At 39.0% G+C, this 14,930-nt stretch overlaps 1 protein-coding gene across 1 annotated transcript in view; it reads left to right on the top strand.

Moving 5' to 3' along the window:
• Window positions 1-14,930, top strand: part of col21a1 (collagen type XXI alpha 1 chain) — a 161,165-nt gene that overhangs the window by 122,310 nt on the left and 23,925 nt on the right. Inside the window, exons 18-22 of the mRNA XM_003226064.4 lie at window positions 3,580-3,624; window positions 4,189-4,242; window positions 10,642-10,695; window positions 11,578-11,631; window positions 14,324-14,395. Of these exons, the coding sequence (XP_003226112.1) occupies window positions 3,580-3,624; window positions 4,189-4,242; window positions 10,642-10,695; window positions 11,578-11,631; window positions 14,324-14,395 (279 nt within the window). The remainder of the gene's footprint in view (window positions 1-3,579; window positions 3,625-4,188; window positions 4,243-10,641; window positions 10,696-11,577; window positions 11,632-14,323; window positions 14,396-14,930) is intronic.

Here is a 14,930-nt window from a genome sequence, read left to right as displayed (position 1 = left end):
CACTGTATGAGTTACAGCATTAGATTCTGATATGGAAAATTAGTAAGACAATAATTGGTATAGATTTCTGGGAGACAGTAACTCATTAAACAGACACATTTTTTTTTGCTGTTGCCGATAATCCTACCCATGTTCTTACTCATGCTTGAAAACTAATAAGGATTTCTTAAACAAGTGTCTTGTAACCTGATAAATTCATTACCACACACTTTCATAGAAATAAACAATAGTTATGAATAATAAGTGGATTGAAAATATTTGCATTTAGCAGTTCAACTCAAAATGGAACAGCTGCTTTTAATAGAAAACAATAATCTTGTTGGTAACTACACAGATGTGACTTTGAGAATGGCAGCAGTGCCAAAGGCGGAAATTGGCTAAAGATGCAATGGTACAAAGGAAGGAAGGCAAACTGGCAAGAAGGAAAAGCCACTAGCTCTTAAGACCTTATTTCTCCAATGCGTGGCTTTTGATCATGTCTTTGAGCTTATATCTGTTGGTCTGTCCATTCAGCTACTGATCCTTGAAGCCATGTTGCTCTGGGATGACTGGCTTGGCAATTGTGCCACAGGGCAGGGGATTGTTTCAGGCATCCCTTCCAGAGTGTCTGGCTCTAAGGTGTCTTTCTTACTCCTGCTGACTGGGAAGGAATTGGAGATACAAAATATTAATTTATCATATTTTATTCCAGCCACTAATGATGTTGCTGCTTCACTCTGGAAAAAAGAGCAGATATATATATATAGATATATATGTGTGTGTGTGTGTGTGTGTGTGTGTGTGTGTGTGAGAGAGAGAGAGAGAGAGAGAGAGAGAGAGAGAGAGAGAGAGAATGAGAATGGCATACGCCATCTTCATTCTAAACCATGTCATTAAAAAGATTACATGAAATAAATCTAGCAAAACATTGAAGCCAGGAAAATGCTTCAAAATGTACATCATGAAAAATAAATATTGTAAAGATAATGTGCTTGTGGCTGAATTCGCTTCTAACCTTGCAGTTGTGGTCCAGTGGTAAAAAGGGTGTTGGACTCATGTGGTTGTCAAAGTGGTGTTTGTGTCATAGTTTATCTTCTGGAATTGGCAGGAGTCAGATTGGCAGGAATTTACAGCTCCAGATAATGGTTGCCTTGCCAAGTCTGAGAAGTTGGGGAATGAGGCAGTTGGGAAGCCTATGCCCCAGTAGGAGGTAGAAGATGTTGAGAACTTGTTAATATCATCTGAATAATGATGTCTGTTAAATAGAAAATGCTGGCTCAATAAGCACTTGGTGTCCTGATACAACTGCCTATGTATCTCCCAGCAGCTCCTTAGTATCTTTGTTGCGTGCAGTCATTCTGTCCTGGAGTATTTGTTATGTTTACATGTGCTTGCATGACCTTGGACTGGCTATGATGGTTAACCTGGCATTTTACTTCTTGTTGATTTTGGTTATTTGAATTACTGACCTGCTGTAATGACTAGTAGACTGGCTGACAATTCCTGCTTGTTTGACCTTTCGTCTTGCTGAATAATTTGTGGCTGACCTGAACTAATTACCCAAAAGACCCTGCCTTACAACCATCTGACTCCTGAGTCATTTGGTGACTGGGGGATAGGGCAAAACATCCCAAACTGCCATACTGAAAACCATACTGTTGCATATGTATTTTCCTATTTTTTTCTTTTTCCTTTATCTTATTTTATATTATGAGCAAAATATTTCTTTTATGTGTGTTGAATAAAAATTACTTTATAAAAAAACTAGGGATAAGAACTATATAATACATGCGCTTATGTGGTTCCCAAAGATGATATGTCTAAACCCTGGGATCCCTCCCACAGTCCCACAAAAAATTAAAAGGTAATTGCACTTGGCAAAGCCATCAAGAGACCCTATTTAAATCTCTGTGTGTTTCCCCAGAGGGGCAGTGCAGTATGCAGGGATCTTGGGGTGGGAAATGGAATAGTGAATAATAGAATAATTGACCCTTTGTGGGTTCTAATTCCAGTTGCACACAATATTATGCAAGAAGGGGTTTTGTCTGTCTTGTTAATATCCATCACATGATGCAATCAATACATGAGGTCAGATCCTGAGTCCCTGATCAATATTTCCAGTACACAATAATTCCTCCTCAGGAATCATAATTATCACAAGTCAGAGTTGCCACTTTACATATCTCTGATCTAACATGCCTTTTCAGTTGTAATTTGAACAAGTAGTTTCTGTTTGTGGTTAGCATTTTGTGTGATTGGCTCATAAGCCCTGGGAGGTTACCTCAGTTAGTCATCAGAAATGTAGTGTGAGAATAATTCTGTACAGTAACATCAAATGAAAGACCAATCAAGTAATCCTATAAAAAGATACATGCAGTACTTTTCTCAGTATTTTTCTGCCAAATGTCTTCATGGTGTAGGAGGGAAAAGTCACACCCAAAACCTTGCTGTTATGACAGTGGAAAATTATTTTTTAAAGAAAAGAAAGAAAATCCTCCTTGGATTTGTAGGAATATTTTCCCCAAAAACATTCTAATAGAAAAATAAACATAAGAACTAAGCTCCCCCCACCAAAACAAAGAAAAATCAGCTTCAGATAAACCAGAAAAGTGTAATGCACCTCTCAGGACCAATATTGTTCAAGTGGGATAAAGTAATATTAGGTATTTTAGGCCACTGACAGTCTCATAGCAAAACAATATAGCAAACCTCCTCTGGCTGAATCTTGCCAAGAAAACACCATGGTGGGCTCACATTAGGGTCATCAGAAGTTAGAACCAACTTGAAAATAACCAACAACAACATAAATAACAGGATTGACCCTGGAGGATAGGTTGCTCCCCAAGATCAACCTGGAGGACTAGATGTCCTCCAGACAGCTGGAACGGACCACTCCTATGTTCTGGCATCAACTGGCCTATGTTACGTTTATCTGTGTATAGGGAAATCAAGAATTTTAGTTGCATTCTGCCTTTCCCACCAATGGGAATGTAAAGTGATGGACCAAGAGTCTTGGTCAGTTCTTGGAGATACTGATCCTAACAGGCGCAGACTAAACACTAACATTGCTTTGCTTGGCTGTGGCTTCGCAGATGGGACTACGTGGGGGAGGCCAAAGACAACCACAGCCTAGAGAAGCACTCCCAAAGGCAATGTCCAAGTCCTGAGTAGACTTTGTTCCCCTGCTCTGATTGGGAAAGTAAGAGCCGTATTGAAACTGACTTGAGTTGAAGCCTGAAATTTGCAGCTCAGTTGCCCAATTTGGGTAAGAAACTGTATGAAAAAGATTTCACGCACAAAATAGAGATTTTCATCTCAGTGAAACAATCCAACATAATCAGATTTCATGCTGATGCAGCACACTTTTTACACTATGATCAATAAAACGTTATAAACTCTAATAAACACATCAGGTAAAAGATATTCTTCAGAGTGATGCTTTGGGAAAATACATCAGTGTGTGATATCATTTTGCATCATAGTCATGGCAGATGTGTACATGCCCATTTCTGGTCAACAAATGTCTTTCTATCAGCCTAGTATGAGAAATGTCCATGTGTTTTACTTATTAAGTTTATTTATCTTTCCATTTTTTTCAAGGGAATTCCTGGGATTCCTGGAATGCAAGGAATAAAAGGAGAAAAGGTATTTATAAGGACAGAGCATTGGAAAGTAGCCCCTTAAAATTTTTCATTGTTCTCTACATAACTGATAAAATGTTGGGCATGCATTTCTGTCATAGCCAGTTTATGGCCTTGAAAGTAGGCTTCTGTATTATAAGGGTCTGAAATTTCAGAAGACGCACTTGGTGTGTGATGAAGCTGCCTTGAGGCCATTTTATAGGTTTCAGAGAAATGTGGGAAACAGCCCTGTGTTTCTCGTATTTGGGTTCTCTAAGCACCATTCACAAGAGATGTGGGCATGTATCTTGCTCATACTGAGTTCCAGAAGTCATCTTGTTGAAAAGGCATGACAAATTTCCTCTGCTACTTTATGGTTGCTGTACAGTAGCAGAAGAGGTCCTCGGTGGGGGCTATGGATCAAATTTAGTATCTGGTCTACCTTTTTGAACAGAACCAAGAGGAATCAAGTTTCATCTGCTGCTATTCTAATTCTCTTACTGCTTTTATTTAAAGTGCCATTTACACTAACTTTGTCAGACACAGAAATGTGGGATGTATTTTAAATGATTTTTCTCTTCCATTTTAGGGTGAAATTGGACCACCTGGACAAGAAGGAACAAATGGATCACCAGGGACTCCTGTAAGTTCATGTGATTGTTTATGTGTTGAGTAGTCTTTTAGTAGAATAAGATTGCAAACAGCAGTGTAATGTGAAAAAAGGAAATCTCTCCAGTGAATATTATGTATACAATACCTGTGTGTCTATATTTTGACCAAGATATATCTTAAAGTTCTGACACATTTTCTTCCTGCTGGAACCCTCCCATGGCTATTTAGAGGCCATGGGAGTGTGCAGTATGGCTGAGAAGCATGTGGCTATGTAGCTGTAGCCAGATGTACAAAGATACAATCATCTTCTAGGACCTTCAGAAGATTCCTGGAGATTTTGAAAGATCACTTCATTGTTGTACTTCTATCTATACTCACAAAACCAGATGCTTCTTTGATGTTCCCTACTCTCCACTGGCCAGTAAATGGCTATGTTAGTGGAGTGAAGAAAGCATGGTTGTGGTTGTTAACATAGAAAATTCCTGTGCAATGACAAAGAGAGAGAGAGAGAGAGAGAGAGAGAGAGAGAGGCATAAGTTGGTTTGACCCCAAAATGTATCAGTAATAGAACACTTTTAACTGTTGAAAAATCTTTTATAGCTCTCATAGTAATTCAAACAAATGGGGGAAGTGCATAGTATGGATGTGATATCAACCATTTCATTGCTTCAAGAAATACAATAATATTGTGTTGAAAGTACAAAAGCATTGGATGAGGCATTTAGCCCACTGTATATGGATGCATTTTAGAACAGAACAAAATGAGATACAGACAAGCTCCCAAGTTACAAACATCCGACTTGTAAATGACTCATAGTTAAAAACCGGGATGAGACAACAGGAAGTGAGAGGAAATCTACTTCTAGGAATGGAAATGATTTTTTAAGAGTTATCATGGGGAAAGGGTATCTCAACTGAAGCTTTCTAACCAATCCTTGTTTCTACAACAAGCCATTTTTTTTTCATAAACCAGTTCTCACAGGGACAGAAAGTAAGGTGAAATCTTCTGTACAGGGGCAAACACCACAGGGGTTTAACTCTTCCCTATGCTATCCAAAGCTAAGAAATCTATATATTTGGCTGGAGTTACGTTTTAAAAATGTGTGTTCTAAATTACAAACAAATTCAACTTATGCCTGTATTAAAAATACTAAGGGAATGTTATAGACATACTGTTCTAGATTCTGACAGATACAGACTGGATGCTGAGTACAAACAAGGTAAAATGCTTTCCTTAAAAGAGGGAGCAATTTGTTATGCTAAAGAGTATTTCTAAGAATTTCATGTGCGTTAACAGACCCTGTGTTACTTGGATATTACAAAAATAAAAATGCCTATTGTTTCCATCATATTAAGTTCTTTTATAACAATGAGGCGCCTCTGTTCTGATCTGTTAATAGCTTCCACCAGTGCTTCTTTTTTTCCAGATTGGATGGCTTTAATTTTCAACAGGTGGTGGGCCTCACCACTGTAGTTCAGCATTGATGGCAAATGAGGTTTCTTTCAATTTGTTTTGGCTGTGAGAATAATTTTGGAGGATACTTCCTCTTTGAATTGAAGCTTCAGTCAGTTTGATAGTTCCTGGGTTATGGATTCTGTTTGAATTATTTATAAGAGACTCTCTTAGTTGAGGCCAGGAGCTTTGATTTATATATGTCAGCCAATGTAATATGGCTGCGAATTTCAGCTGCTGACCTGGAAGTGCTGTAACTAGCATATGAGTCAGTGACTGAGTGCAGATGTGACTTTTACCGTTTTCTAGCCAAGCAAATGGAAACTGGTATTATATGATGGATTTCTGTATTCCTTACGTTCACTATGAATTGCTTTATTTGTTTCTAGTTGGTAGTCATTGTGGTGTAGTATTATATTTGCATTGGTACTGGAGCATTTCATTTTAAGAGCCAACTTTAGCTGTCAGTGGTAAAAACGTTATCACTCTAGGTTTACTACAACCCAAGGGAAGAGTTCATGAGAGGGGAAACGTAGGGATGGATTCAGCACCAAATACAGATTGAGCATCCCTTGTAAAGAATTCAAAAATTCAGATATTCCAAAATCCATAATTGTCTTCATAGGTGGCTGAAATAGTGACACCTTTCTGTTAATGAAAATAAACTTAAGTTTCATGTACAAGACAACGCTATGGATAAAATTATCATCATACAATGTGTTTTCAGTGTATATGAAACAGAAATGAATTTTGTGTTGAGAGTTGGTGGACCCCATCTCCATTCTGTATGTATATGTGAATACATGTATTCCAGAATCTGAAAAAAAATCCCAAATCCCTAATGCTTCTGGTCCAAAGCATTGTGGATAAGGAATGTCCACTCTGTAAATAGATTCCCTAATTCTGAACTACCGTCATGATATAGATTTTTTTTATAGAATATGTTCCAAAGAACTAAGTCAGACACTGTGGGTTTATATAAGGATTAGCAATAAAATTTGATTTATAAATCTTTAAACTGGAGATAAGCAACAGAAAACCACTGAGTTTATTAATCTGTAACCTGCTTACACTATTTGGCAACAAACATACCAACATTTTTTTCTATAGAAAAGGGGAGTAGTTTTTTTAATAGATAAAACCCCCAGCTGTTCAGGCATTGTTTGAGGATATTCTACTTTTGCCAAGCTTCGTATGTCTTTGTTTCACTAAACAATTGCTGGCTGCTATGTTTGAATTGTGTTTTTTGTAACACTAGGACTGCACTGTGATGCAGTTTCAAAGCAGGAAAAAGTTATTTAGGGGCAGTCGTGTTGGCTGGACAGCGAAACCCAACAACATTCGAAATCTACGTACAAATAGCATTAATATTTTGGGCCAGCTCCAAATAATAAAATACATTATGAAAGTTTTCAAAGCTTCAGTCTTCATCTCAATGAAGTTTGAGTAAGTGCACTCCCAATGTATGATAGATCTGAATATTGTGGGTCACACTACCATTGTATGTTATGTTGAAGAGCTGTCCTTCAAGTGGTGAAATACATCTGCTTGTCAAAGCACATGCTTTCTCTTACCTTTGTGCTTTGTTTTATGATTTCAAATTAGTAGAGAAAAAATAGCTTAGAATGCAATCTGATTGTAGAAGCATATATTCAGAGGAATCACCACTGGAGAGGGAAAATATGTGAAATACTTGGAATATCCATTCTCCTTAACATCTACTGTGACCCTTTGAGTGGGATTTTCCTACTGTGAGTCATATGGTTTGCTCCAGAAAGGAACAGATGGGAATCTTGTTGACAGTTTAGCTGTAATACATTAGGGAAAATCTGCAATAAATAATTGTAAAGTAACAATTATCCCAATTATTTTTGCCAGTTTCAATCATTTATTGATTTATCCTCCTCAAGTATGGCCAACTTTCAAGCAGGGACAGTAATTGCTTATGTCTGTTTTTTTTTTTTTTTTTGTCTTCTATATTAAATTGTTGATTCATTGTTGGGTTTCAAATGTGAAGCTTGGACATACTGTGAAAGAAAGTGATATGTATGAAATACCAAACTCATGAGAAATTACGTTCTCTAGAATTTCTTCTCAATAAATAGAATTAACTCTTATGATCTTCTAAGGGTGATAGAGAGATCCTTATTTCATTTCAATGGGCTTCTCTGTTTGCAAAGCCTTTGTGACATCATTGTGATGAGATCCAAAAGAAAAAAAATCCAATTAATAATAATAATAATAATCTTTATATATTTCCCTATCTTCTCAATGGACTCAGGGTGGTTTCCAATATAATGGAAAACAAGTTAAAAACATACAGCAGTTAGGACATAATACCACATGAACATAAATGCATAAAACATATAATCAGTTAACGAAGATTTAAAACCTAATGACAAAAACTCCATCAATAAACCCAGATACAGTGACCAGGATTAAGCAGTGGAGTGGCCAACTATAAGGTGCTAGGCGTGGCAGGTGCTACAGTACAGAGCAGGCAAGGAAGTGGGTAAAGTGCTAAGCGAGAGCATAGCCAGGAGGGCTAAGGGAGCTCTACGCAAAGATCTGCTGAAAACACCAGGTTTGCAGATCCTTACAAAACAATAATAGAGTGTGGGCTTGTCTGATCTCTCTGGGAAGGGTATTCCAGGGCTGGGAAGCCACCAGGGCCCTCTCCCTTGTCCCCACCAACTGTGCTTATGACGGCAGCGAGAGCAAGAGGAGGGCCTCCCCAGAAGATCTTAGAACACACACCAGTTCATAGGGGGAGATGTGATCATGGAGATAGGCTGAGCCCAAGCCGTAAAGCGCGTTATAGGTCATCACTTGGACCTTGAATTGGGACTGGCAGCTTATTGGCAGCCAGTGGAGCTGCTTTAGCAGAGGTGTTGTATGCTCCCTGTAATTAGCTCCAGTTAGGAGCCTGGCTGCTGATCCCTGAACCAGCTGGAGTTTCTGGACCATCTTCAAGGGCAGCCCCACGTAGAGAGCTTTTTAGTAAGCCAGTCTGGATGTAACCAGGGCGTAGACCACCATGCCCAAGTCAGACTTCTTGAGATATGGTCAGCTGGCGCAGAAGTTTTAATTGTGCAAAAGCCTTCCTGGCCACCACCGACACCTGAGCATCAAGCGTCAGCAATGAATCCAGGAGGACCCCCAAGCTGCAGACCTGTGCCCCAGAGGGAGTGTAACCCCGTCAAGCACAAATTGCCATCCAATATTGCGATGGGTCCCATGACTGACCAGGAGGACCTCTGTCTTGTCTGGATCGAGCTTCAGCTTGTTAACCCTCATTGAGCCCATCACAACTGTAGGCACTGGTTTATGGTCTGGGAGGCTTCCTTGGAGTTCGGTGGAAAAGAGTAGTGAAATTGAGTGTCATCCGCATAGAGATGGCACCGAACTCCAAAGCTCTGGATGACTTAACCCAGCAGTTTCATGTAGATGTTAAAAAGCATGGGGGATAGAATGGAACCTTGCGGGACCTCACAGGTCAAAGGCCAAGAGTTCGAGGAGGCATCCCCCAGCTTCACCAACTGGGTACAATCCTCCAGGAAGGAGCGGAGCCACTGCAAAATGCCCCCAAAACCCATTCCCGAAAGCCATCCCAGAAGGATACCATGGTTGATGGTATCAAAAGCCGCTGAGATATCCAGGAGAACCAACAGGGATACACTCCCCCTGTCTTGCTCTCTGCGGAGGTCATCCACCAAGGTGACCAAAGCTGTCTCTGTACTGTGGCCAGGCCTAAAACCAGACTGCGACGGGTTTAGATAATCAGCCTCATCCAAGAATCCCTGGAGCTGAGAGGCCACCACCCGCTTCAGAACCTTGTCCAAGAATGGAAGGTTGAAAATTGGCCGGTAGTTGTTTGGTACTGAGGGATCCTAGGATGCCTTCTTCTTAGGTCATACTATTGCTCTTTTTAGGCAAGCTGGAATATGTCCCTGTTCCAAGGATACGTTTATTATCCTCGCGAACCACTCGGCCAATCCCCCGCTGGCCAGTTTGATGAGCCAGGATAGGCAGGGGTCTAGAGCGCAAGTGCACCACTCCAAGAACTGTGTCAACGTCATCAGACGTACCTCTTTTCGACTGAACTTTAATGAAGGAGCTTTGCAAACTGCACTTTGAAAATTAAGAGCTATCCTTGGGATTCAACACTATCAAATCCATTTTCTTCTACTCAAGTTCCCTGATAACTATTTTAGAGAAGATGGTGAACTACGTCACCAGAAGCCATATTAGGATTTTGTTTAAGTTTTAATTGAATCATAGGAAGCTTCCACAAGCAGCAGGTTGAATTCAGATGATTTTGGAGATAGTGTGGCCTACAGAAGAAAATTGACAAGTCTTGTTTTAAATCAGTAAAAAGGCTGGCGTTTCATGTATGTATGTATGTATGTATGTATGTTTGTATACATGTATGTGTTTGTGTGTATCCACACACACACATACACTTAAAATATTCTTATCCCATCTTTCTACCTTAAAAAGAGTCAATTACAGCTGACTGTACTCTAAAACCAAGGATATTAAGAGAAACTGAGAAAGAGATGTTGCAACAGAAATAATTTTTTTCCATTTTTCAATTTGTATTTATTCAGATTTAAGTAAAATATATATAGTTCTTGGAAGAAAAGTGGCAATATATATATAATCAGCGTTCCATGTTCACAGATTCTGTTTTTATGGATCCGACCATCAAAATGTTTATAAAATATTTTTTTAAATCCGAAAAGCAAACGTCAATTTTGCCATTTTTATATAAGGATCATCCTTTAGCTACACTGTTGTATATAATGGAATTTCATCATAATTGGATTGTGGTATCATTGAGGCATCCTAGAACCAAACTCTGGTGGACACACTGTATTGCTTGTGGTAATTATTCCAAATGTCCTTAATTTTAAATATTTAGAGCTTGGTTTCTCTTATTTGTCACAGATACATAATTTGACTTTTCTTCCATAGGGTTTGCCTGGACCTGAGGGATCATTAGGTTTACCTGGTGGACCTGGGCCTAAGGTATATTCTTTGATTTGTATGCTTCTAGCTGAGTGCCTTGTAGTTATAATTTTTGTACACCTCACTTTGAAGAGAGAAATGAAATCTATAAGGATAATTATTGGTTACAGCATGTTGAACTTGATCTTTGGTGTCATGGAAAATGCAGAAAATATGTGGAGCAATAGCCAGCATCTGAAACAAAAGCTTCTTTCATTTATATTGAATGTGGATATTTGAGCAGTCTGGGTGTTTACAGTTACAGGTGTATATGCTCACATGTCCAAGCTACTTATACAGACAATTATTGAAAATTAATGGGGAATAGCAGTCTCAGGGATGGAGACAGCGATATGGGGCTGTTCCTTCTTCACTGGATGCACCATTTAACATATTGAACATGTGAAAAGGGCAAAATGAATGTAGCCATTTCTTCACCGTTCTCTCACCTTGATATGTACTCAACACTGAGTTGTAGACATTTTATTGCACTTGTGGAGTTCATGGAGAAGAACTAACTCCACAACTGTATCACAATGATACAGTTGCAATTTTTTATAGGGGGCAAATAGAAATTTGTATGACTTGGAATTCTAAAAAAGAAGGCCAGGATCCAATTGAGTACTTCCTCTTTGATTCCACTTTGGCTTCTTCCAGACTAGGTGTCTCCTCCTCATGCAGCCCTCATGCTTCCTAACACCTACTCCACTGGGTTTCTTGGGCTTACCCATGAATATTTGTAGATTAGAGATGGCGGGGGAAAAGGGCCACCAAGGAAACATTGAGATCCAATTGGATGTTGATCCTTGAATTTGTCCCTCATGTTAGATGTATTTTGATAAATACTTTATTGAAGTCATGTTTCATTTTCTCCATCAACTGGTTAAATTGATATATTCACAGGGCAGCAAAGGTGAACAAGGACTACAAGGAAAACCAGGACCATCAGGTGTAAAGGTAAATGTGGCTGAGTTTCAATTTGTAATGATATCATTAGGACTGGAGTACCATGGATTGAGTAACATGAAGGTGGTTTGCTTGGTTTATGTCTGGTGTATTAGTTCAAGTTTTACCTTTAATAAATTAACGGTTCATTAAAAATCAAGAATATAAATCTACCACGCCCATTTATCGTAGTCAGGAAACAGAAGCTTAAGTACCCTTCATCTGTGAGTTAACACTCATGAGCATATGAGATTCTAGAGTAATGGTGAGTCATCATCATAGGCGATCCCTCGTGGTCAAGTATTATTGTCTTCTAAGGGTAGAGTCTTGGTGGTGGGTCCATAAATGACTGTACAGACCTGTTCTGGATCTGCATGGTCTTTTGCAATGAGGACATACAGTAATTTCTAGATGGAAGGCGGTCCCAACAGGGGTTTGCTTGATGCACTTTCTTCTTGGCACCTTTTCCCCTTTATATGTGCCTCCTCAAAATCCACAGCACTGTTAGTAACAACTGTCCCCCAGTTTAGAATGCTCATGTGCCAGGGCTTCCCAATTCTCAGTGTTTATTCCACATTTTTAAGGTTAGCTTTAAGCCCATCTTTAATCTCTTTTGCTGTGAATACAGTAATGACTCCACAACCCCTCATTTTACACAGTTAAATTATATCCCTTATCATTACATTTGCACCATGACTAACCTTGATTTTTACATAGCAGATTTTTCCTTCATATGTTATTAATATGTAAGTCATGTTGAAAGGAACTATGGAGCATACTGTCAGGTTTGTGTCTGATGTTGTAAGGTTTTCATGCATAGTTCCTTATATATGGAAACTTTCCAGATGCTGGAACTTTTGTGATTAAAGTTTGGGGATACCCATAAATCTCCACTAGTCTTTCACAGTGCTTTTATCCTTTCTTACATATAATATGGGGAAAGCTCTGTTTGCTCTCCCAACACTAGGATGTGTATGCCCCTTCACACTAGCATTTCCGTATTGAGAGTGTGACTCCAAGCATAAACCATGCATCTACATTCTAAATGTTTTGTGTTGTCATTATGGCTTTGTTCAATTTCAGTCACCTTTCAACCTTGAAGTGTGATTTCCTTCTATAAATGTTCCTTCTGGTAATAAGGTTTAGTTCAAACATAGCAGGCAACCCTGGGGCTAAATCAAGAGTGGGAATTACGTGATCCTCCAGAAGTTGTTGGCCTGCAGTTTCCAGCAAACCCTAGTCAACACAGCCAGTGATGGGGAATGTTGGAAAGTATGGTCCACAAAAAAAAAGAGAGACATGACACAAGAAGCTATAAACTAGTCTGGATTAGCTGAAACACTTTGGCTTTAAATTTTTTTAAATAAAGACCATGTTCAGTTCTGCTCCTTTTTTCTTTTTCTTGTTTGTTTTCTTTCAAAAAAGAAAATAACAGCAGGAAGACCATATGTATCCCAGTCTTGGACTAAATCCATAGTTATGGTTTCTTAGAATAGAGCCACTGAAATGTGTGGGCTTTGCTAATCACAACTGATTTATGTCTCCGTAACTGCAATCTAGGTTTAATTTAGCCCATGTTTCTTGCTATGGGAATGAATTGTGGTGAATCGCAAGCTTCCAGGTTCCTTCCTTTTGTGCCTGTTAGGAAGGGACTGATGGTTTCTATTTTAGATTTCTAGTTTCCAAATGGGATACAGAGCAAATCTATTTGATTTTTTTTTCCAGATTCTGATTTTTTCTCGGATCGTATTTTAAGTAAACTAAAGTTTCCTATTTTTGAAATTAGTGTTTTGTCCAATGTGGACAATTCTTCAGCTGTATAAAGGAACGTACATTCTTTAAGATCAGACATTGTACTTACAAGTATGGGGTCATGATTACCAAGAGTGTATTATGAGACCAGCATTTACTAATTGAGGTAGGAAATATGTAGGAAGGAAAATGAGAAAGCGAGGAAGTGGTTAATTCTTCCTTAGCTTACTAATTTTTCTTTATAAATGCCCCCTTCTTCCAACTTTATGCATTGCTCAAAGTGTCATGAATACCTAATAATGTGCCATTTCAAGCAACTGAATTGCTTGGTAAACACAAATAGATTTCCCGATCCAGTGTTGGGAATCATGTGGTCATCCGAGTGTTGGATTGCAACTCCTAGTAGCTCTGTTCAATATTGTCAGAGATGAAGCCTGCTGAGAGTGGCAGATCAATTGCTTCTGGAGGTCTACCTAATTTCTATACCCTCTGAAAATTCTTGGCAAGCCATTCTCTTCTACTGTAGTGAATGGAGAGTTTCATGTCTGCACACTTTGGGTAGAGATTTCAATTGATTTTATTCTTTTAAAATGTTTTTAATTGTCCTTTTAAAGTGTTTTCATTTAGTTTGGAAGGATTACATTAGCAGCATGTAACTCCACGCAACTCCATACTGAATTGACAATAATGCATTTTAGAAAAAGTTCAGCCTCCTTAATAATATATATGACTATTTTACTGGTATAAGAAATCCTTTTAAAATGAGCATATTGGGGATTTTCCAGCAAGCTTGCTTTTTTTGCAGTTCACTCCTATATATGTCTCCTTAGATGTAGATGCCACAGTTTTGTAGGGCATGTGTATGTGGTTACAACTTAAGTATGGTAAAGCTATGCATACTTTAATAATCTATTATATAATCTCAGATTTATGGAGCTGTTGTATTATTCAGGGAGAATATGGTCAACCGGGTACTCCAGGAGAACCAGGCTATCCTGGGATACCTGGCACACCAGGTTTGAAGGTATGTCACTGTCTTTTATTGTTTAATGTATTCTGATATATATAGTAAATATGTATTGGTAAGGGTTTTCACGCCCAATGTAATGAAACTAAAAGATGAAGCTGTGTTGTTTCTTCTTACGTGTTGTCTGTGAAATGCACACATATGGGTTTCCCCAGTGCGCCTGCGCAGAGTTCGGAACCTTCTGGAAGTTTAAAAGTGAAACAAATTGGTGGGAGCCCCGCCCACTCTCCCCATGTAGTATATGTAGCCGTGGGCGGGGCTACGCCTCAGTTCTTCTTTCCGCGCGACAGCAGACAGTAGGAACCTTTTGTACTCCTCTCTCTTGGATTTGCAACGGTTTTTGACTCTGGACTGGCCTTGACTTGCTGCCCTCTCCTGCCCCACTTTCTGGACTGTACTTTGGCCACGAATCAGGCAATGTCTACTTTATTCTTTAAAAAATGCAGCTCATGCGGAGCTAAGCTACCTGACTCAGACAGGCACAACATGTGCCTTTTGTGCTTGGGGGAAGGGCACGTTCCCCAAACCTGCC

Source organism: Anolis carolinensis, chromosome 1 (assembly GCF_035594765.1).
Source record: "Anolis carolinensis isolate JA03-04 chromosome 1, rAnoCar3.1.pri, whole genome shotgun sequence".
In the NCBI taxonomy this organism is placed as follows: domain Eukaryota; kingdom Metazoa; phylum Chordata; class Lepidosauria; order Squamata; family Dactyloidae; genus Anolis; species Anolis carolinensis.
This window is presented reverse-complemented; position numbering and strand designations above follow the sequence as displayed.